The sequence below is a fragment of the Zonotrichia albicollis genome, chromosome 28, assembly GCF_047830755.1.
Source record: "Zonotrichia albicollis isolate bZonAlb1 chromosome 28, bZonAlb1.hap1, whole genome shotgun sequence".
Taxonomy (NCBI): Eukaryota; Metazoa; Chordata; class Aves; order Passeriformes; family Passerellidae; genus Zonotrichia; species Zonotrichia albicollis.
The window spans coordinates 2,158,997-2,179,421 of NC_133846.1; the positions used below are offsets into that span (position 1 = coordinate 2,158,997).

At 55.0% G+C, this 20,425-nt stretch overlaps 1 protein-coding gene across 3 annotated transcripts in view; it reads left to right on the top strand.

The window, feature by feature from the left end:
• The first annotated feature begins 1,003 nt into the window (after positions 1-1,003).
• KCNC4 (potassium voltage-gated channel subfamily C member 4) overlaps positions 1,004-20,425 on the top strand; it is a 28,043-nt gene continuing 8,621 nt past the window's right edge. For 2 of the 3 annotated variants that reach the window (XR_012577093.1, XM_005495975.4), the window contains exons 1-3: positions 3,025-3,675; positions 8,898-9,834; positions 12,910-13,095. Coding sequence is in view for 2 of the 3 variants with exons in the window: in XM_005495975.4 (XP_005496032.1) it covers positions 3,025-3,675; positions 8,898-9,834; positions 12,910-13,095 (1,774 nt within the window). In the remaining variant the exon portion in view is untranslated. Of the gene's footprint in view, positions 1,165-2,927; positions 3,676-8,897; positions 9,835-12,909; positions 13,096-19,805; positions 20,368-20,425 lie in introns of those variants that run through there. The other variant, XM_074527961.1, reaches the window with a different exon arrangement.

Sequence of the window (20,425 nt, forward strand, 5' to 3'; positions counted from 1 at the left end):
AAATCTTCCAGGTCCTGCTCTTCATTCCATTCTTTGGATGTTATCTCAGATGCCTTGCAGGACATCCCTGCAGAAGTGACTCTTGCTTCAAAAGGGCCCATATTTATCCAGCTCTTTCCATTTTTTCTCCTTTTCTCTCTCTATTTTCTTTTTTTTTCTTTCTTGAGATCTTCCAGGTCCTGCTCTTCATTCCATCCTTTGGATGTTATCTGAGATGCCTTGAGCCGTGCAGGACATCCCTGAAGAAGTGACTCTTGCTGCATAAAGGCCCTTATTTATTTATTTATCCAGCTCTTTCCATTTTCTCTCCTTTTCTCTATTTTCTTTTGCTTTTATTTTTTTCCTGAAATCTTCCAGGTCATGCTCTTCATTCCATCCTCTGCACGTTATCTCAGTGCCTTGAGCCTTGGGTGTCCCATGCAGGACATGATTCTTTCCTCCAGAAAGTGATTCTTTCCTCCTCCAAAAAGGCCCTTATTTATTTATCCAGCTCTTTCTATTTTCTCTCCTTTCTCTCTCTCTATTTTCTTTTTTTTTTCCTTTTTTTTTTTTTTTTTGAGATCTTCCAGGTCCTGCTCTTCATTCCATCCTTTGGATGTTATCTCAGATGCCTTGCAGGCAAGAAGTGACTCTTTCCTCCTCCAAAAAGGCCCTTATTTATCCAGCTCTTTCCATTTTCTCTGCTTCTCTATTTTCTTTCCTTTTTTTTTTTCCTTTCCCACGGACATTAAAAATCAGAAGGCATATTTCGAGAGAGCAGACAGCTTTGGGCGGGTGTTGCTGGCTAAAAGATCTCTTCCTTCCCCAGAAACAACTCATTTGTCTGCTTGGCCACCTCCTCCCACCCCAGGAGCGGCCGCGCTCGGGTGAACGGAGCTTTTCCTGGCGGGATGAAAGTCGGCAGATAAAACAGATAAACCATCAGCATCAGGTCGCAGCATCCCTCACTCCTGGCCTGCTCAGGAGCCGAGCTGCGATGCCTGGCCGGTGATGCAAGGCTCGATCTTTCCAGCACGCTTTTCCCTCGGGCTCCAGGCTCTCCCGCGGGTGCAGCTCGGGCTGGTTCGGGTGTGGAGCCTCGGCAGCCTCCACCCGCTCCGGAGCCGGCCCTGGCAGCTGCGGAGTTGCTGTCACACTTGGAGCTTTCTTGGGGCTTTCTCGGTGGTAAGATCGCAGCGTGGCTCTCTCGTGCCTCGTGGGTTTTTTGGGGTGGAGCGTTTTCTCCGGCTGGCCCCAGTGCTCAATGGATTTTGGGGGGCGCATCACAAACAGGGGGGACAAACCTGGGCAGGGGGTGAGGAGGGGCCCTGGTGGGGTGTCAGGGAGGTGCAGAGAGGGGTGCTGAGGCAGCATTCCCCCCTCCTTGTCCCCAAAAACCCCCTTACTGAGTGCTGCCCCTCCTGGGTGAGCCCCCCACCCCAATGCCAGGCCTGTGCTGGGTTTGCACCCCTTCTGTGACCCCAAAACATCTCCCACCCCTCAGTGCAGCAGTGCCAGTGCAGAAGTAAACATTGCTGGCAGGATGAGTGCAAACAAGGGTTTATCTACCTTGGGGGCAGCCTCAGCCCGGGGGCAGCACAGCCCGGCGCCCCCTGCCCAGCCCCGGAGCTGAGCACCAGCAGCGTCCCAGGGGTCTCGGAGCTCCCCAGGGATGGGGGTTTAGGGGAAGGACCCCGGGGGCTGGGGGTGGTTGGTACCCCGAGCCCCGGCAGCCGCTGCGGAAAGGGGCAGCTCGCACGCAGGAGCAGAAACAGGGCGGGGAGATGCTCGGGGAGGGCGGTGGGAGGGAAGGGGGGTCAGCCCCGAGTGCAGCCGCCCAGCTCCCCACCGGCCCCGGGGTCGGTCTCTGCTGACCTCTCGGTGAGCGAGGCATTGCGAGCCAGGGAGGGATGGGATCTGCGGGAGCCTCTGCCAAGAGCTGGCTCCAGATCCGCAGGCAGCTCTGGGCTGCATTTCCCCTCCGGCGCGAAGAGGAGCTGGGGTGTCCGGGGTTCACTCCTCGCTGACACCGATCCCCCGAGACCCTCAGCGGCACGCCGGGCCCCGCGGGGAGGTGAGCCCGGTGCCGGGGGGTGCGGGGGAGCCGGGGGTAGGCGGAGGGTTGGGCTGGGGGTGGAGGGGATGGAGGGATGGATGGAGGGAGGGATGGATGGATGGATGGAGGGATGGAGGGGAGGGATGGATGTGGGGATGGGAGGGAGGACAGCGGTGCGGGGCTGGGCGCTGCGGGGCTGGGCGCTGGGGCGGGGGGTCCACGGTTCCCGTAACCCCACCGCGAGCTCCCAGCGCTATCAAAGCCCCGCCGAGCCCCGCAGCCGCTCCCGCCGCCTCCCTCGCATTGATCCCCGCGGGGAGGAGGCACCGCCGGGGCGCAACAGGGCCCCCCCGGCCCGGCCAGCCGTGAACCCCCGGGCAGGGAGGGACAGCGGGAGGCGGAGAGGGCGCATCCATCCCCCCCCCTCTCCGCCGCTAACCGGGTCCGAGCCCCCCCGGCCGCCGCCTGCTCGCCGAGCCCGGCCCGGGGGGGCGGAGGGAGCGCGGAGCCGCCGGAGCGGGAGGGGCGGGCGGCGGGGCCCCCCCGCGCCGGGCGCTGCAGGTACCGGGAGCGGAGGGGGGGACACAGCGCCCTGCCGGGCTCGGCATCCCCCCAGCCCTTCCCCTGCATCCTCCCGGCCGGGCCCGCATCCCCCCGGCTGCCGCACCCCCCCGCCCGCTGCTGGCCCCTCCATCCCGCACTTGTTGCTGCCCGGCGGGGCTGGGCTGGCTCCGGGTTTAGGGCGGTTTTATTTTGGGGGGGTGGCTTTGGAGGGGGTGGAGGTTGCAGCCTCCCCTGCTGTCCCCCGGCTGCCTGCGGTGTCCGGCGCGGCTCCGGCTCTCTCCCCCCGAGGCCAGAGCCGAGGCTGAGCCCCCCCTTTTCCCCTCCCCAGTCCCGTCTCCGTCCTCCCCTTCCCGCCTTGGCCGAGCCCCAGCTCCTCGCCCGGAGGAAGGGTGCACGTTGTGGGCATCTCCCATCCACCGAAATCTATGATCAGCTCGGTGTGTGTCTCCTCCTACCGTGGACGCAAGTCTGGGAACAAACCACCCTCCAAAACATGCCTGAAGGAAGAGATGGGCAAAGGGGAAGAGTCGGACAAGATCACCATCAACGTGGGCGGCACCCGGCATGAGACCTACAAGAGCACCCTGCGGACTCTGCCGGGCACCCGCCTGGCCTGGCTGGCAGACCCCGACGCCCAGAGCAACTTTGACTTTGATGGCAAAAGCAATGAGTTCTTCTTCGACCGGCACCCGGGCATCTTCTCCTACGTGCTCAACTACTACCGCACGGGGAAGCTGCACTGCCCCGCGGACATCTGCGGGCCCCTCTTCGAGGAGGAGCTCACCTACTGGGGCATCGACGAGACCGACGTGGAGCCCTGCTGCTGGATGACCTACCGGCAGCACCGCGACGCCGAGGAGGCCCTGGACATCTTTGAGAGTCCCGAGCCTGGCGGAGGGGCTGCTGGAGAGGAGGCTGAAGAGGAAGGGGGTAGGGAGATGGCCCTGCAGCGCCTGGGCATGGATGACAGGCCTCCAGGGGCAGCAGGGGCGGCTGGAGGGGGTGGATGCTGCAGGAACTGGCAGCCCAAGATGTGGGCGCTCTTTGAGGATCCCTACTCGTCCAAGGCGGCAAGGGTAAGCTCCTGAAACACTGGAGGGGAGGTGGGATGGATGGGGCTGTGCTGGGGTTGTGTCTTCACCTCCCCATCCCTGAGGGCAAGGCTGGCTTTCCTGGTGGGTTACATGAGGCCCTCCCATAACTGTCCCACTCCTACTGTGGGGTACATGAGCCATGTCCCATCCTACAGGACACCTCTTCCATTGTCTCCCAATCACCTCCCAACGCATCACTTCTAGGCTGAAACTGGGGGCAAGCACAGTCCCTGCCCCCTTTGCACCCTCAAGCATTCCCCAGGCACCTCCTGGGCACTCAGAGATGAGGGATTGTCCTTGGCAGGGCTGACTCCTGGCAGAGTTTCAGGATGCTCTAGGATAGGATGTTTGGGTTCCTCCTGCTGGGCTGCACCATGCCAAAACCCACATTGAACAGCCCAGGTGTGGAGTGGAGATCAGGGCTGGGGGTCGGGTCCTGCACTGACAGGATCCTCATCATGCTTCTCACACGTAGGGCCCACAGCCCCAAAGGACACCCCATGCCCTGCACCCCCTGTCCCCACCAGGGCCATCCCCACAGATCACAGAACCCATCAGACACTGCTGACACCCCCCAGACCCACTAGGGTCCTGCAGCCCCCTCACCACACATGGCCCTGGTGCCGTGTGTGTGCACACGTGAGCTCATCCACACACCAAAGAAAGACCCCCCCCCAGACTCCCTGGGCACCCAGACTGTGCCTCCCCATGGACACCAACATGGCTGGGACATGTCCCCCAAAACCCAGACCCTTCCTGGGCACCCAGGCTGTCCATCCCCACCAAGGTGCCCAGGATGTGTCCCCCAAAACCCAGACCCCTTGCATTCTCCCTGGGCACCCAGGCTGTCCCTCTCCATGAGCACCAATGTACCCAAGACATGTCCCCCAAAACTCAGATCCCCAGCCTCCCTGGGCACCCAGGCTGTCCCTTTCCATGAGCACCAATGTGCCCAGGACACATCCCCCAAAACCCAGACCCCTACCCTCCCTGGGCATGCACCCTGTCCCTCCCCACAGTCACCAACGTGCCTGGGACATGTCCCCCAAAACCCAGACCCTCCCTGGACGCCCACCAGCATGCCCAGGATGTGTCCCCAAAAACCCAGACCCCTTTGCACCCTCCCTGGGCACCCAAGATATCCCTCCCCACAGTCACCAACATGCCTGGGAAGTGTCCCCCAAACCCCAGAGTGTCTGCAGGCTCCCAGCCCAGTGCTCAGGCGCTGCTCTGTGCATGTGTCTGCTCTCCCAGCTCCTCGTAGGTCACCCCCAAAGCTCTGCCCCGACCCCCCAATACCCACCCAGCCCTGGCACGCCCAGCTCAGAAATCTGCCACACACACACCCAGGCAGGCAGTTGGGTTGGAGATGAATTCTGGATGCATTTAGAGGTGTAAAAAAACTCCATCAATGGTAAGAAATTCTGCAGGCATTTCACACCCACGAGCAGCACGCGGGGCAGGGGTCAGTTTGGCAAGGAGGTGTTTTTGCAGCAAATGTTAGAGCAACACACACACACATGCAGAGAATGCTTGGGCAGCAAGAGCTGAACCCATTTTAAAAGGGTACCCCCTCCTCTGCCCATCTCTGAGGGCTCTTCACCTCAGAGAGATGCTCTGAGTGGTGTAAAGCTCCAAATAAAAAATTAAACAAAATTAAAAATAAACCCAGGCACAATAATTCAACTCCTTTTTTTCCCCCTGGTGTCATTTGGTTCTGCTTTTCCTGAGTGCTGAGCTGATCCTGGAAAGGCTTTAGCAGGAGGAATGTGCTGGAGGGAGCAGAGATGGTGGTGATTGAGGCCCAGCTGGGGCTGGAGTGGGACCAGTTTGTGCTGGGATCTCCCTGCTTCCTTCTCACTGCTCTACATAAATGTTCAGCTCAGCAGTGCCATGGGAACAATCAACTTCCAGAGGCAACAGGAAAAAATACCAATGTAGTTTTACCACAGCTTAGGGGAACTGCACTGTCAGGAGGGGAAACTGAGGCACAGAGCAATGCAACCAGCCCAAATTCCTGAGTGCACCCAGTTCCTTGCTGGAGCCGCCATCCAGCACCAGGATGCTGCAGGATTTGTGTGGGTACAACATTCCTGCTGCTGCCCTGGCTTTGGTGGTGTGTGAGGTTAGCAGTGGTTGGGATGACTTTGATATCCCATTTTGGGGTCTCCCCCTTTTGAGCCAGAGCCCCAGGGGTGCTGCTGGACAGCAGGTTGCCAGATCTTGGGAAGCAGCAGTCCCAGGCTGTCCTTGTAAACTCTCCCTCTCTGTGTGGCAGCCGTGACTAAGAGTCTCCAGAGATGAATTTCTCTGGTCGGTCATCGCTCCTCCTCTCCATGGAGCAGCCCCTCGGGCCCTGACTCAGTTGGCTCCTCGTTATTTCCATCTTTCCCTCCCTCCAGCACCTCTCCTCCTGAGCTGGCAGCACTGTGAGTGTGTGGTTGGAAATCTCTCCCATGTTTTAGTCTCTTCTCCGTGTACCATTGATGGCCACGGGGCCCCTGGCTCCTCACTCAGGGAGTGTTTGGTCCCTGGTGCAGCTGCTGTCCCAGCTGGAGCTTTACACTTCTCCTCCCCATGGGAAACTGCCCTGGCTGGGATTTTACCTCCATGTCCAAACTCTCCTTACGTGCAGCTCCTCGTTGGTTTTTCCCTTTGCAGCCCAACTTGGAGACTCCTGACCTCACTTTCATGGGGACTTTCAGGCTGGTGACCCTCTGTAGGGTCATGGATTTTTTGGTGACACCTATGGCAAGCTGTTGAGTGCAGGTCAATACTGTGTAGAACATTAGCAGGTTCTGGAGGACTTGTTTGGTGTCTATTGGAAGTACTGGGTTTATACACAGAGTTTATTTTATTTTATTTTATTTTAAAGGCAGTTTTGGAAAAGGACTTGAGTTTGGAGCAGACACTGAGGCTGAGGTGAGACATCTTGGGTCAGACACAGAACTGGAGCAGCACTGCTCAATATTGCGTAGAACATCAGCAGGTTCTTGAGGACTTGTTTGGTGTGTATTGGTAGTACTGGGTTTATACATTGATTTTATTTTATTTTAAAGACAGTTTTGGAAAAGGACTTGAGTTTGGAGCAGACACTGAGGCTGAGGTGAGATGTCTTGGATCAGACACAGAACTGGAGCAGCACTCTGGGGGGACACAATGGTTGGCAGTGGCTGTGAACCCAACTTCTATTTTTAAAGGCTGATTTTGCTCCTTGGCCTAAATCAGGTCTCACCTCACACCCAGCAGCAGGGCTGCTTCATTACTCAAGTGTTTGCATGGCCTCCCTCTCTTCCTGGGTGATTTTTTTTCCCTTTCTACTTTGCTTTAAGTCTAAATTTTTACTCTTCAGGTTTTCCCAAGATCCCCCATACAGGGAAGCTCAGGAACGTGACTCAGCCCTCAGCTGAAAAGCAGATTATTTTGGCTGTGCCACCACTGTATAGAGACACTTGTCTGCATAAGCTGGCCTTGCTTTAAGATCCCAATTTTGTTGGATTTGTTTGTTGGACACGGCAGGTCAGCCCTCAGAGCCGAATCCTCATGCACAGTCCAGAGGGTCTGACTGAGGAGTGAGAGCATCTCTCTGCATCCCGAGCAGGTGTCTCTCACTGGGGTAGGAAAACCATCTTCCAAAGGTTTCCTTCATTATTTAACGGCACATTTAAACTTCACACCCAACTCCTGCAGGGCTGGCGCTGTCCGTGGTGGCCCCATGTGGCTCTGCCCTCGGGGACAGCCCCAAGGACACTCCTGGCAGGCTCAGGGCTGCAGCAGGGCACTGCTGCTCTCGGGGGTCGGGTGTTCCTCCAGCGTGACTCAGGCTGTCTCTGCTGCTGATTCACTCCGGCCGAGGATCCGGGCTGTGCCTGGAGCAGCCTCACGGTGCTGCTCCACCAGGAGCGGCCGCTTGGGTGGCTCTGACAGCAAAAGGTCACGTCCAGCAAGGGGCTGCAGCAGGACCTGCTCTGGGGAAGCTGAAACCACCGGGATTTTGTGCTGCAGGGAGGCGGAACAAGAGTTTTTCTTTGAAGCTGTGTGGTGATATTCACAGGGACAAGGGAAGAGAGGAGAATCTTGACTCCTTGTTTCAGATTTATTATTTTATGATATATATAACATTAAAAGAAAATGATATATTATAACTATACTAAAGAAAGGATTTAATCAGAAGGCTAGCAAGGAATGAAAAATAATGATAATAAAATCTTTTGGCTGCTCACAGCCTCGACACAGGTGGCTGTCATTGGTCAGCAAGTAAAAACGATTTCACATGCTGGGTAAACAATTCTCCAGATCACATTCCAAAGCAGCAAAACATGGAGAAGCTGAAGCTTCTCAGCTTCTGAGGAGAAAAGATCCTGGCAAAAGGATTTTTCATAAAATATCATGGCGACAAAACTGGGTTTTTTGGGGGGGTGGCTTTTGGAAAGATGCTCCAGGTAATGGGCTCGCAGGAGGGAGGGAGGGAGCTGAGTAGGACTGATGGGAGCACGAGGGGGAACTTTGTGACACAGCCTGTGACTTCCAGTGTGTTGCTGCTGGCCCCTCCTCACTCACACCTGAGGTGAGGAGAAGGGAGGAGATGACATGGAGGGGACAACGATCTCCCTGCTTGGGCAGAGCGGAGAAATGGGAATATCTGGGTGTCACCAGGTGCAGGCAGCAGCAGAAGGCTGAGCTCTGCCTGCTCCTCCCTTGGTCCTGGACCTTCTGTGGTGGGTGCATCACCCACCACTGACCCTCAGGGAGGGTAGGTGAATGATGTCTCTGACACATCCAGACTCCAAAGCTCATGGCTGTGAACAGTGTGAACCTGGCATCTGGAGGTGTTTGTGATGAATGTGTAGGAAAGCCCTTTGAATTTGTCCTGTCAAAATTCCCTTTACATGTCTGTTCCCATTGGAAGATTGCTCCAGTCCCAGACTGTCCCAGTTCCTCCTCATCCCCACCACTGCACAGCTGGGGAGCCCAGCACACCTTCTCCTGAACAGATCAGAGCACTTGGAGAAGGTCCTGGACTGATGGCCCCAGGCACTGAGGTTTGCTGTCAATCCATGGGAGAGAGGTCCAGGGATCCCTCCTCATTCTCCACCCTTGGTCTTGGGGCAGTGGGTGGCAGCATCTGGAGTGTTTTGACTTCCTCCACACCAAACAGGCTGCCCCACATTAGCTCACAGCCCGTGTAACTTTGACATTCACAGGTGGTTGCATTCGCCTCGCTTTTCTTCATCCTGGTCTCCATCACAACCTTCTGCCTGGAGACACACGAGGCCTTCAACATCAACGTCAACGTGACGGAGACCCTGGTGGTGGGCAACACCACCACGGTGCTGCTGACCCACAAGGTGGAGACGGAGCCCATCCTCACCTACATCGAAGGGGTCTGCGTGCTGTGGTTCACCCTGGAGTTCCTGGTTCGCATCATCTGCTGCCCAGACAAGCTTCTCTTCATTAAAAACCTGCTCAACATCATTGACTTCGTGGCCATCTTGCCCTTCTACCTGGAGGTGGGTCTCAGTGGCCTGTCCTCCAAGGCTGCCCGGGACGTGCTGGGTTTCCTGCGGGTCGTTCGCTTCGTGCGCATCCTGCGAATCTTCAAGCTGACGCGGCACTTTGTGGGTCTGCGCGTGCTGGGCCACACTCTGCGGGCCAGCACCAACGAATTCCTGCTCCTCATCATCTTCCTCGCCTTGGGGGTCTTGATTTTCGCCACCATGATCTACTACGCCGAGCGGATCGGAGCCAAGACGTCTGACCCCACCGGGAACGACCACACTCACTTTAAGAACATCCCCATCGGCTTCTGGTGGGCCGTGGTCACCATGACCACCCTGGGTTACGGTGACATGTACCCCAAGACCTGGTCGGGGATGGTGGTGGGCGCCCTGTGCGCGCTGGCTGGGGTGCTGACCATCGCCATGCCCGTGCCCGTCATCGTCAATAACTTTGGGATGTATTATTCCTTGGCCATGGCCAAGCAGAAGCTGCCAAAGAAGAAGAAAAAGCATATACCCCGTCCAGCCCAGCTGGACTCACCCACCTACGGCAAATCTGAGGAGAACTCACCCCGGAACAGCACCCAGAGCGACACATGCCCACTGGCAGTGGAGGAGGGGGTGACTGAGAGGAAACGGTCAGGTGAGACCTCAAAGGTGGGGCTGAGGGAGGGGGAGACCTCTAGGAGCTCTCAGGGCAGTTTGTTGGTCCCTGTGTCCCTGAGGATGGTGCAGGTGTGGCCCCCAGCTCTGGATGGGGGGTGTGAGGGTGTTGTTGGCCATGCTGGTGGAGCAGGACACTGCAGGTCGAATCCCCCATCCAGGCAGGGGGAAAGGCCACCTGCTTTCCCAAAATCCATATCCTTCTCTCCTAATGGCGCAGATCAAGCCACTGTGGTGGCTTTCAAGGTGCCCCTGCCTAACCCACCCCTCCCTCACAGTAAGAGGTAAGGCCACTCGCCCTACTCTCATGTTAGCCTGATCATTCCCTTGGCACAGATTTTTCCTTTGCTTTCTCCCACCATAAATCAGGGTAACTTTCACCAAAATTGATAAATCCAGGGACATTCCCTGAGGTTTGACCCCACCTCCTCATTCATCTGCTGGCAGACAGAATCCCTGTGCTGCTGCTCCAAATCCTGAGCAAAACCAGTCCCTGGACATTTCTCTCTCTTCTTGGTCTCATGCACAGAGCTGAAGTTTGGGGGTTGGCCAGTCTTTCCTTAGGCTCAGCAGAAGGCACAGCCCCAGCTGTGGGCACCATCCCCTGGCTAACTTTGGGGGTCTGTGTGAGCCCTGTCCCACTGTCAGTGCTGGCCCTGGTGGCTGCTCTGCCCCTTTTGTCTTGGTTTGCTGCCAGTGGCACCTCTGGGGTGTCTGGAACAGGAGGCACCATGGTGGGGTTGTGTCCTGCACCAACACTGAGGTGTTTAGCAGTGATGGGGTTTTCCCTGCTGAGGAAACAGAGAGCTTCAAGGTGCCCCAAACAGCTCTTTCCCTTTATAAATCTCCTTTTTCCACATGCCTGTGAATCCCATCTACCCCAGGAGTCCTGGCAGCAGGGAGCAGCCAGAGCCAGGAGCCCAGGCCAGGCCCTCACGTGGCAGAGCATCCTCTCAGCCAAGGAACCAGGGAGCCAGGGGACATAAATTAGCACTTCCCACCACCCCGAGCAGCCCGTTCCTCAGCAGTGTGAATTTTGGAGAGCTAATTCCCTCCAATTAGGGTGGGTGGATCTCACAAAACCTGGGGTGTTTCATGCCCAGCAGGTTTTATAACCCTCAGCAGGACTGGAGCTGCTTGGAATCGTATCTGTGTTTGTCCTGTGTGACCGTGTTCACAGGGGTCTGAGGAGGATGGGAAGAAACGAGGATCTGACTCCATGTTTCAGAAGGCTTGATTTATTATTTTATGATATATATTACATTAAAACTATACTGAAATAATGGAAGAAAGGATTTCATCAGAAGGCTAGCTAAGAATAGAAAAACAAGGAATGATAACAAAAGCTTCTGTCTTGGACAGAGAGTCCGAGCCAGCTGACTGTGATTGGCCATTAATTAGAAACAACCACATGAGACCAATCACAGATGCACCTGTTGCATTGCACAGCAGCAGATAACCATTGTTTACATTTTGTCCCTGAGGGTTCTCAGCTTCTCAGGAGGAAAAATCCTAAGGAAAGGATTTTTCATAAAAGATGTCTGTGACAGTCCTGCTCCCCTGGCTGTGCTAAATGAGCGTGTCCAGGTGAAATCAGCACCTGAACTGGCTGGTGCTGCTTTGGGCCACCTGCAGCCTGCTCTTCTGCTTCTTGCATGCTCTGACCAGCCCCTCCTGGCCACCCTGAGCAGTTTGTGCTGTGGATTTGTGTCATGATCCATCCTTATGAACAGGGTTTGTGATGGTTCGTGGATTGATCTCAGGGTGCAAAAAGAACCGACACGGCACAGGGGGTTTGCAGTGATAATCAAAAACATGCACCTTTATTGAATGGCCACAGCAAAATGCGATAGAGGGATTAAGGGAGAGGAAAATAAGAGAAAGAGAGAGAAAAGAGAGAGAAAGAGAGAGAGGGATACAGCTACCAAACATAGAGATGAAGTCCTTTGGTCCAGTCGAGGATCCGCCTGTTACGTCGGGGAGATCTCAAAATCTCTAGCTAACTCAGAGGTTTTTATTATGATAACTCTATTGGAAATTGCGAAGCAGGGGGAAACAGATACAATAAGGAATAGATGTAACAGGTAGTCCATGTTCTCAGCAGTAAATGAGAGCCATTGTTTTCTTGGTCCAGTGGTCACAACCTGCAGGTGAACATCTCGCTTTGGTCAGCTTGCCTCCCCCTCACACCTCCCCTGGGTTGGGGGTTTCAGTCCCAGTCCTTGGAAGGAGCAGAGGGGCCTTTTCACATGGGGGTTTCATGTCTTTGATGGCGAGGCTCCTTACATCTCAGTCTGTCTGTCATGGCGGTTGTAAAAGAGGTGAGGGTCTTCTGTGGGGGGATCACCTGAAACTCAGAAGTCCAGCCAGGCTGAGAGGTGGGACAGCTTCCCAGGCTGTTGTTGCAAAAAGGCCTTGGTGCCCCCTTCTTATTCTCACTGGGCTCAGTGTAGCATACAGCAAACAACACCTGTGAACAATAGCTTAGCACTGTGCTCAGGTCTCGGGCCTTTGGTGTGTGTGACTTTCTCCTACAGAGAGGACAGGGGGCTGTGACCGTGTTCACAGGGGTCTCAGGTTGAGGGAAGAGATGAGGATTTGACTCCATGTTTCAGCAGGCTTGAGTTATTATTTTATGATATATATTATATTAAAACTGTACTAAAAGAATAGAAGAATTTCATCAGAAGGCTAGCTAAGAATAGAATAAGAAGGAATGATAACAAAGGTTTGTGGCTCGGACTCTCTGTGTGAGCCAGCTGATTGTGATTGGCCATTAATTAGAAACAACCACATGAGACCAATCACAGATGCACCTGTTGCATTGCACAGCAGCAGATAACCATTGTTTACATTTAGTTCCTAAGGCCTCTCAGCTTCTCAGGAGGAAAAATCCTAAGGAAAGGATTTTTCATAAAAGATGTCTGCGACAGGGGGGTCTTCTCTTCAGTGGTCCCCAAATGACGCTCGTGAGGCAGATGAGGGAAAATTCAGACAGACTCTCACAATTTACCAGCTGCTGATGGCTCTGTGGCACCTCCCTCCCTCCCTGCAGACTCCAAGCAGAACGGGGAGGCCAACGTGGTGCTTTCGGACGAGGAGCAGCCGCTGTCCCCCATGGACGAGGAGCAGCGGCCGATGCGGCGCTCCAGCACCCGCGACAAGAACAAGAAATCCTCCACGTGCTTCCTGCTGGCCACGGGGGACTTCTCCTGTGCAGCAGATGGAGGCATCCAGAAAGGTAAAATGGTTGGAGGTGTGAGCAGGACACGTGGAGGTTGAGTGTAGATTTGTTGGGCTGACCCAAGACTGGTTCATCTCCATCCACTTGCCTGGCTGTCTTCTGCTCCCCAAACCCACATCTTCCTGCCCCTCCATCTGCTTCACCTCCACCCAACACATCTCTCGGTGCTGGCTCCACATTTTTTGTTCTCCTCCCCAGGCACCCCTGTTTGGGGTCTGTGACCTCCATTTGGGCTCTGTGACTCCCATTTGAGGTCTGTGACTCCTGCTTGGGATCTGTGACCCCAATTTGAGGTCTGTGACTCCCATTTGGGGTCTGTGATTCCCATTTGGGGTCTGACCCCCATTTGAGGTCTGTGACTCCTGCTTGGGATCTGTGACTCTCATTTGGGGTGTGTGACTCCCATTTGGGGTGTGTGACCCCCATCTGGGGTCTGTGATTCCCATCTGGGGTGTGTGACTCCCATTTGGGGTCTGTGATTCCCATTTGAGGTCTGTGACCCCTATTTGGGGTCTATGACTCCCATCTGGGATATGTGACTCCCATTTGAGGTCTGTAACTCCTATTTGAGGTCTGTAACTCTCATTTGGGGTCTGTGACCTCCATTTGGGGTCTGTGGCTCCCATTTGGGGTCTGTGACTCCCATTTGGGGTCTGTGTCCCCGTGCTGGCTGCACTGCCCTCCCTGAGGGCACAGTGCTCCAACCTCTCCCCCTGCAGCTCTTCTCCCTGGGTTTCAACTCCTCATTTCTGGATGTTGTGTGTGGGACATCTCTCCTGGGGACATGATAAGGTGGTGACTGAAGGTGACCAAACAGTTTTCAGTAGGAAAAAAAGAAAACCCAGACTCTTTTTCCCTGCTCTCCCCTGTGGTGGCTTTTGGTGGGTTCGAGGGTGGGGAGCTGAGATGTGTCAGCGCTGCCTTGCCAGCAGCTCTGGGCTGCCAGAAAGGCTCCTCTGGGCTTGGAACAGGAGCTGTGCTAAGTGTTGAGGTTTTCCATAGGAAACTGAGGGGGAGATGAGTCAGGAAAACACAAAACTCTTCTTCCCATGACAAAACAAAATCTTCTTCAACCTGGTCTGTAGGAGCATCGGGGAGATGGATGGAGATGAGAGATCTCTGCAGCCAGGGCTGGGAACTTGTGGGTTATTGCAAAGGGCCTGGGTGCAGGGCCCTGCTGGGAGCTGCCAGCCACAGCTGGAGCAGGACTGAGAGAAGAGAGGGGCAGAGAGGATGAGAGGGTGAGAGAGTAAAAGGGTAAGGGAGTAAAAGGGGTAAGACAGTGAGGTTCCCATTACAATACCATAAATCTTCTTCTGTGCTGAATATTCTAATTCTCACTAACCAATCTAGTACAAGATACAAAACCTATAGCACTTCCATACAGTCTATAAGAATCATTGCATCACCACACTGTGTCACATTTTAAACCCTAAAAACTCCTCTTTGGGCCCCCTCTGCCAAGCTGTAGGGTCTGCTCTGACCCTTGGGCCTGTCTGCAAGCAGAGGGTGTTGTTCCATCAAAAGGGGATTACCTTCAGCTGGCCACACCATTGTTTTCCAGTTGTTCAGTAACTGAGGTATCTCAAAGCTTGCTTTCATTTCAATCTCGCTTATAGTTTCTATATTCTCAAAATCTTTTGCCAGGCAATCATGTTTATAAGGCTTTCCTGTTTCATCTTTCCCAACAGTGGTATCAGAGTTCTCTGCTCCTTTGCCCATCCCTCAGCACTCCAGCCCCAGAAAGGATAAATCCAGAGCCCCAAAACACAGCTGCACCCTGGATTGGTGGGATAACTCTTAGGGCACAGCTCAGGTTCCCAGTTGTGCAGGGTTTTGTGTGTCCAGGCTGGTGTGGGATGCTGTAGCTGCAGAACTGACCTACTTCTACCTCCCTGGAACCAAGTGCTGCCCGTTGCTCACAGGGAGCTGGGACCAGGCAGGAGCAGGGATGATGTGTTGCATCTCTGAGCTGCTCCCCAGGAGCTTTGAAGGGTTTGTTCCTTTTGATGGGACACAGGGAGGTGTTTGGGTGCAATCACATTTATCAGTAGTAAGAGCAGGTTGGTTGTTTCCTCCTGGGAAATCAAGGATTCCCTTTGGCATTGCTGCTCAGCCTCAGAAAGAGGGCAGAGAGGAACAGTTCTGCTCATCCTCGGGGTGCCATCAAATATCTGCTGGAAATGCCTGATGATTTTCCCTGGAAGTGCCTTTTCCTGTTAATGTGGAGAGGAGAGAGAGGCTTAGTCCCACTCCAGACTGGGAGGGGGAATGCTGAGCTGGAGGGATGGAGGAGACAGATGAAACCAGAGCTGATTTTCCTCCTCAGCAAATGCTGGAGCCAGGCTTCAGCTGAGGCATTTGAATCTGGTCCCACTGAAGCCAGGAGAAGTGGAGCAGCTCTGAGAGCTGAGGATCCAGAGCTGCTTTCACGCACTTGCAAATCCCATCCAGGAGATTTCTGTCCTTGTGTGGTGGCACAGCAGCTCTTTGAAAGGGCACTGTGGTGATGCTTCTTGGGGTGTTCTGAGGTCTCCCCTGCAAATTTCAGAGTGCCTTTCACAATTTAAAACAGAAGCTGTGCACGGGTCACTCACCCCCATGTTGCTGGAAGGATACTGCACCTGAAGAAATCTGGATCTGCTGTCCAGAGGGGCTCCAGAGGTGCTTGAGACCTTTTGGGAAGGGGAACCTCAGTGCCCATGTCCTGCTTGGGAGTGGGACAGACGGTGGGAGGCTGTCCTGGGAGGTCAGGGCTGGCCTTGGGTGACCAGAGGTGTCCAGAGGTGACCAGAGATGACCAGAGGTGACCAGAGATGGCCAGAGGTGATCAGAGGTGACCAGAGATGGCCAGGGATGGCCAGAGGTGACCTTAGATGACCAGAGGGTGACCAGAGGTGTCCAGAGATGACCAGAGGTGTCCAGCAGTGACCAGAGGTGATCAGAGATGACCAGAGGTGTCTAGAAGTGTCCAGAGGTGACCAGAGATGACCAGAGGTGTCCAGAGGTGACCAGAGATGGCCAGAGATGACCACAGATGACCAGAGATGACCAGAGGTGTCCAAAGGTGACCAGAGGTGACCAGAGGTCACCAGAGATAGCCAGAGATGGCCAGAGATGACCAGAGGTGACCAGAGAGTGAAGCAGCCTCCAGCCAAAATCCCTTGGGAGCCACAGAGGCTCCTCTTGCCTGGGTCCTGATTTATCTCCTGCTGAGGCTGTTTGTTCTGGTACTGGGATGTTGGCAGCTCTGCAAATTGAGATGAGCTTGGTTCTGAGCCCGACTCTCAGATGGCCATCTGTCAGATCCTGGGACAGGTACTGGTGTCTGTGCAAGCTGTGGAAATCAGGGGAGGGAGCTGCTTTGGGAATGAGCTGCAGATCTCAGCATCCATCGTGGTTTAACCCCAACTCTGGGTTGGTCTTGTTGGGGCAGCTCAGAGAGAAAAGCTTCTCCTGCCCTTGGACCTGAGCCTGGAGCAGATTGGGCTGTGGATTCCTGTGGGGAATGTGTTTTTGCTCCTGTGGCTGCCTGCAGTGGTGTTGCTCTGCTCCCTGGCTGCCAGGGATGGCTTCAGAGCCTTTATGTCCCCTCAGCACTGGGGTCCTGCCCAGCACTTCCCAAAAACGTGTCCTGCTGGGTCAGACACCTGCCTTGGCACAAGAGCCCTGTTCTCTGCTTGGGTGGAGGGACATGGAGGCAGGGAGAGTCCAGCCAGTGAGACTGGTGAGGGTGGAACCTGAGCTGGAAAAGAGCTCTACAAGTCCAACCTCCCCCCAGCACCTGGCCACTAACCCATGGCCCCAAATGCCACATCTGTGTGTGTCTTAAAACACTCCAGCTGCTTTATTAACATGGCACAGCAGCAATTTTTGTCTCTGTAGAGCATGGTGCAGCTGATTTTCACTGTTGGTGTCAGTGCAGGGCTGTGACTCCCACATGGCCTGAGCATGTGGGATGGGATCAAGCTGGGAACACTCATGGGAACATCCCCTGGAGTTGCCTGGCTGGGGGGGACTGAGGACCAGCCAACATTTGCACAAGGACAGGACCCCACATGAGCTGAGTGCCAGGCTTCTGTCTGTCCCCAGGAGCTGTGTGCCTGGGCTCTGTCCTCAACCCCACAGGAGCTGAGTGCCAGGCCTCTCTCTGTCCCCAACCCCACAGGAGCTGTGTGCCAGGCCTCTGTCCCCAACCCCACAGGAGCTGTGTGCCAGGCCTCTATCCCCAACCCCACAGGAGCTGAGTGCCAGGCCTCTGTCTGTCCCCAGCCCCACAGGAGCTGAGTGCCAGGCCTCTCTCTGTCCCCAGCTCCACAGGAGCTGAGTGCCAGGCCCCTGTCTGTCCCCAGCCCCAGAGGAGCTGAGTGCCAGGCCTCTGTCTGTCCTTAACCCCACAGGAGCTGTGTGCCAGGCCCCTGTCTGTCCCCAACCCCACAGGAGCTGAGTGCCAGGCCTCTGTCTGTCCTTAACCCCACAGGAGCTTACTGCCAGGGCTCTGTCCCCAACCCCACAGGAGCTGAGTGCCAGTGTTTATCAGCTGTGACAATTAGCAGAGTACAACCCCCTTGTCCACTTGTGGCTTTATCCAGCCCTGGGTGTGGTGGGAAACCACAACAACCCTGAGGAACTGAGTCTTGAGGTCCTTCCCAGGTGCTCCTGCAATTGTGGCTTGGGATAAACTGATGGGGAGAATGAAGCGTTGGGCTTGGGGCAGGTTTGCCCCTGGTGCTCCATTGCAGAGGGTCTCTGGGGAAATCAAACATCTTTATGAAGATCTGCCCCAAAATGTGATGGTTGAGACTTAATCAGAGTGAGCAGGGGGATTTTGACCCCTCTTTGAACCTGAACTTTCTATGCAGAGTTTGGAGCCAGGGGCAAAGCCCATCCCATAAACCCATAAACCCATCATCAGGGCCCTGCTGGCAGCTCCCATCAATCCCTGACCCCATAACACCTCCTGTTGGGGCTGTTTGGGTCCTGGAGTTACCCCAAGCTCTCAGGGACCACTTCGATTTCAGCACAGCTGCTTCCCACACTCAGGGAAATGCGTGAGCTCCTCCAAGAGCTCAGCACACCCAGGGAAAAGAGCAAGGAGAAGGAAAAATGAGTTTTTGGGAGTGTTGTGGGGAGCAGGGTGGTCTCTGCATCAGCTGCTGTGGGTGGGAAACTCCCAGCTCCCCCCAGCTCAGGGCTGTGCTTGTTCCCTCCTCTCTCTCTGCGTGGATCCCTGCCAAGAATAAATAAGGAAATTGCTCTTCTGCTCAGGCCTGCTGCTGCTCCCGCTTCCACTGCAGGGAGGGAGAGCTGTGCTGGAGTCAGCAACAGGTTTAGGCAGGTCCTTCTGCCCCCTGGCCCTGCATCTGCTGCACAGCTGGAGGAGCTGAGTGTCCTCGGGGGCTGGGGTAGGAGAATCCCTGCTGGGGCTGGGAAAACCTAATAAAGGGGATTAGCCCCAGATTTGCAGAGGCAGTGAGAGCTCTGGAGCCTTTCCCAGGTGATGCTCCTGTCTCAGCACCTCCTTGGGGGTGTGTGAGGTGATGCTGGGACTGCTTCGCTGTGGGTCTTTCTCCCTGATCCAAACCCAGACCAGCAGAGCCCAAAGATGTGCCACAAACTCCTGAGCTGGGACACAGGGAGGGATTCCAAGGCTGGCACTGCTGAAGGAGCCATCCATCACCTTGTTTTTCTGCTGTCAGGAGCTGCCTCCCTCTGCTCCCCCCACACAAAGGCTGCTTCCCTGCTCCTTGCTTTCCCTGGATCTCGCTGGTGCCTTGGGAAGGCTCAGGCTTGGCTGGGTTTGATCATCCAGGTGCTCCCAAGGAAGGTCCAGGCACAGGGACATTGGGCACATCACAGCTGGGAGCATCATTAATTTTCCATGTTTTGGCAGCAGATCCAGGGAACAGACTCATCCTTAGCAGTGGTGCTTGGTGGATCTAAAAATCCAATTTTCAGTCCAAAGACTTTGTGTCTTCCCAGCAAGAAAAGTGGTTTTTGACCTGCGAGAGCATTTCCTTGTTCAGTAAAAGCTGGAGAAATTCCTGGCTCTTTGGGGTAGTGTGAAGTGTCCCCATGCTTAAAGAAACAGAAATATTTGCTCGTTAATGCAATTTCTAATGGAAAAGAATGAGCATGTCTACCTGCTCCTTTGCACACAGAAAGGTGTCAGCAGCAGCCTGCTGCTACAGGGGTGTAAAAACCAGAGCTGGGGGAATCACTCCTTCCAAATCCCATATTTGTTTGAGTTCTGCTGCTTTTCCCCCGTCTGCTTCAGCCCACAAAATCCCCAGACTCATTCCTCATTCAGAGCAATTTGGGAAACAAAAATCCAACACCCTCCAAGAGCAATTTGGTCTCTCATTGATGACTCTGAGCCCTGGATTTGGCCGTGAAGGGCGTGGGAAGCTCTGCAAGAGCCTGATTATCCCCAAAAATCCCTTCCTGAATTTTTTTAAAGGGGTTTGCTCGGGGTGTGGGGCTCAGCCTGGTGCTGCCAGCTTTGGGCAGGAGGCTGCTGGGCTCTAACCTGTCTGTTTTCTGTCCCGAGGCTGTGGAAAGTCGCTGAGCCTGAGCATTGCTTGTCCCCAAAAATCCCTTCCTGAATTTTTTTAAGGGGTTTGCTCGGGGCTGTGGGGCTCAGCCTGGTGCTGCCAGCTTTGGGCAGGAGGCTGCTGGGCTCTAACCTGTCTGTTTTCTGTCCCGAGGCTGTGGAAAGTCGCGGAGCCTGAGCAGCATTGACGGAGGAGCGGCGCGCCGGGCTCCGCTGGCCTCCCGCTGCAGCTCCCCCTGCTCCCTGCAGCACCCCTGCTCCCCCGTGCCCTCCATCCTCTAAAGGACCTCGGGGTCCCTCTGCTCCCCACCACGCCGAGCAGCCCCAGCTGGGACATCTCCATCCCCCAGGAGCTGGTTCTGACCCCCTCTCCAGTTCCTCCATCACGTCTCCACTGAGCTTGTCTGGTGTCCATGTGGATGGGCAGTCCCTGGAGGAGGTGTTGAGGTGGTTTTCCCCCCCTTTGAAACCTTATTCATCCTAAATAAACCCTGCAATTCCCTCTGGTGTCGAGCCCTCCCTCCCGTGGGCCATTTGTGTTGGGCTAAAGGGTGGTGGAAACACAAGGAGGACAAGTTGACTCATGAAATTATATCTCATTGTGCTGGGAATGGCTGAATTCATATATTTTTAGGTTTTATGTTGTTTGGGTTTTTTTTAAAAGCAGCCTCAAGTTTCTGGAGGCAATAGATGAATAAACCTCTATTCCCTGCCCAGCAGTGGTTCCCCTCTTGTTTTGTGCCTTTTTCTGCCTAAATCCTACTTATTCTTTCT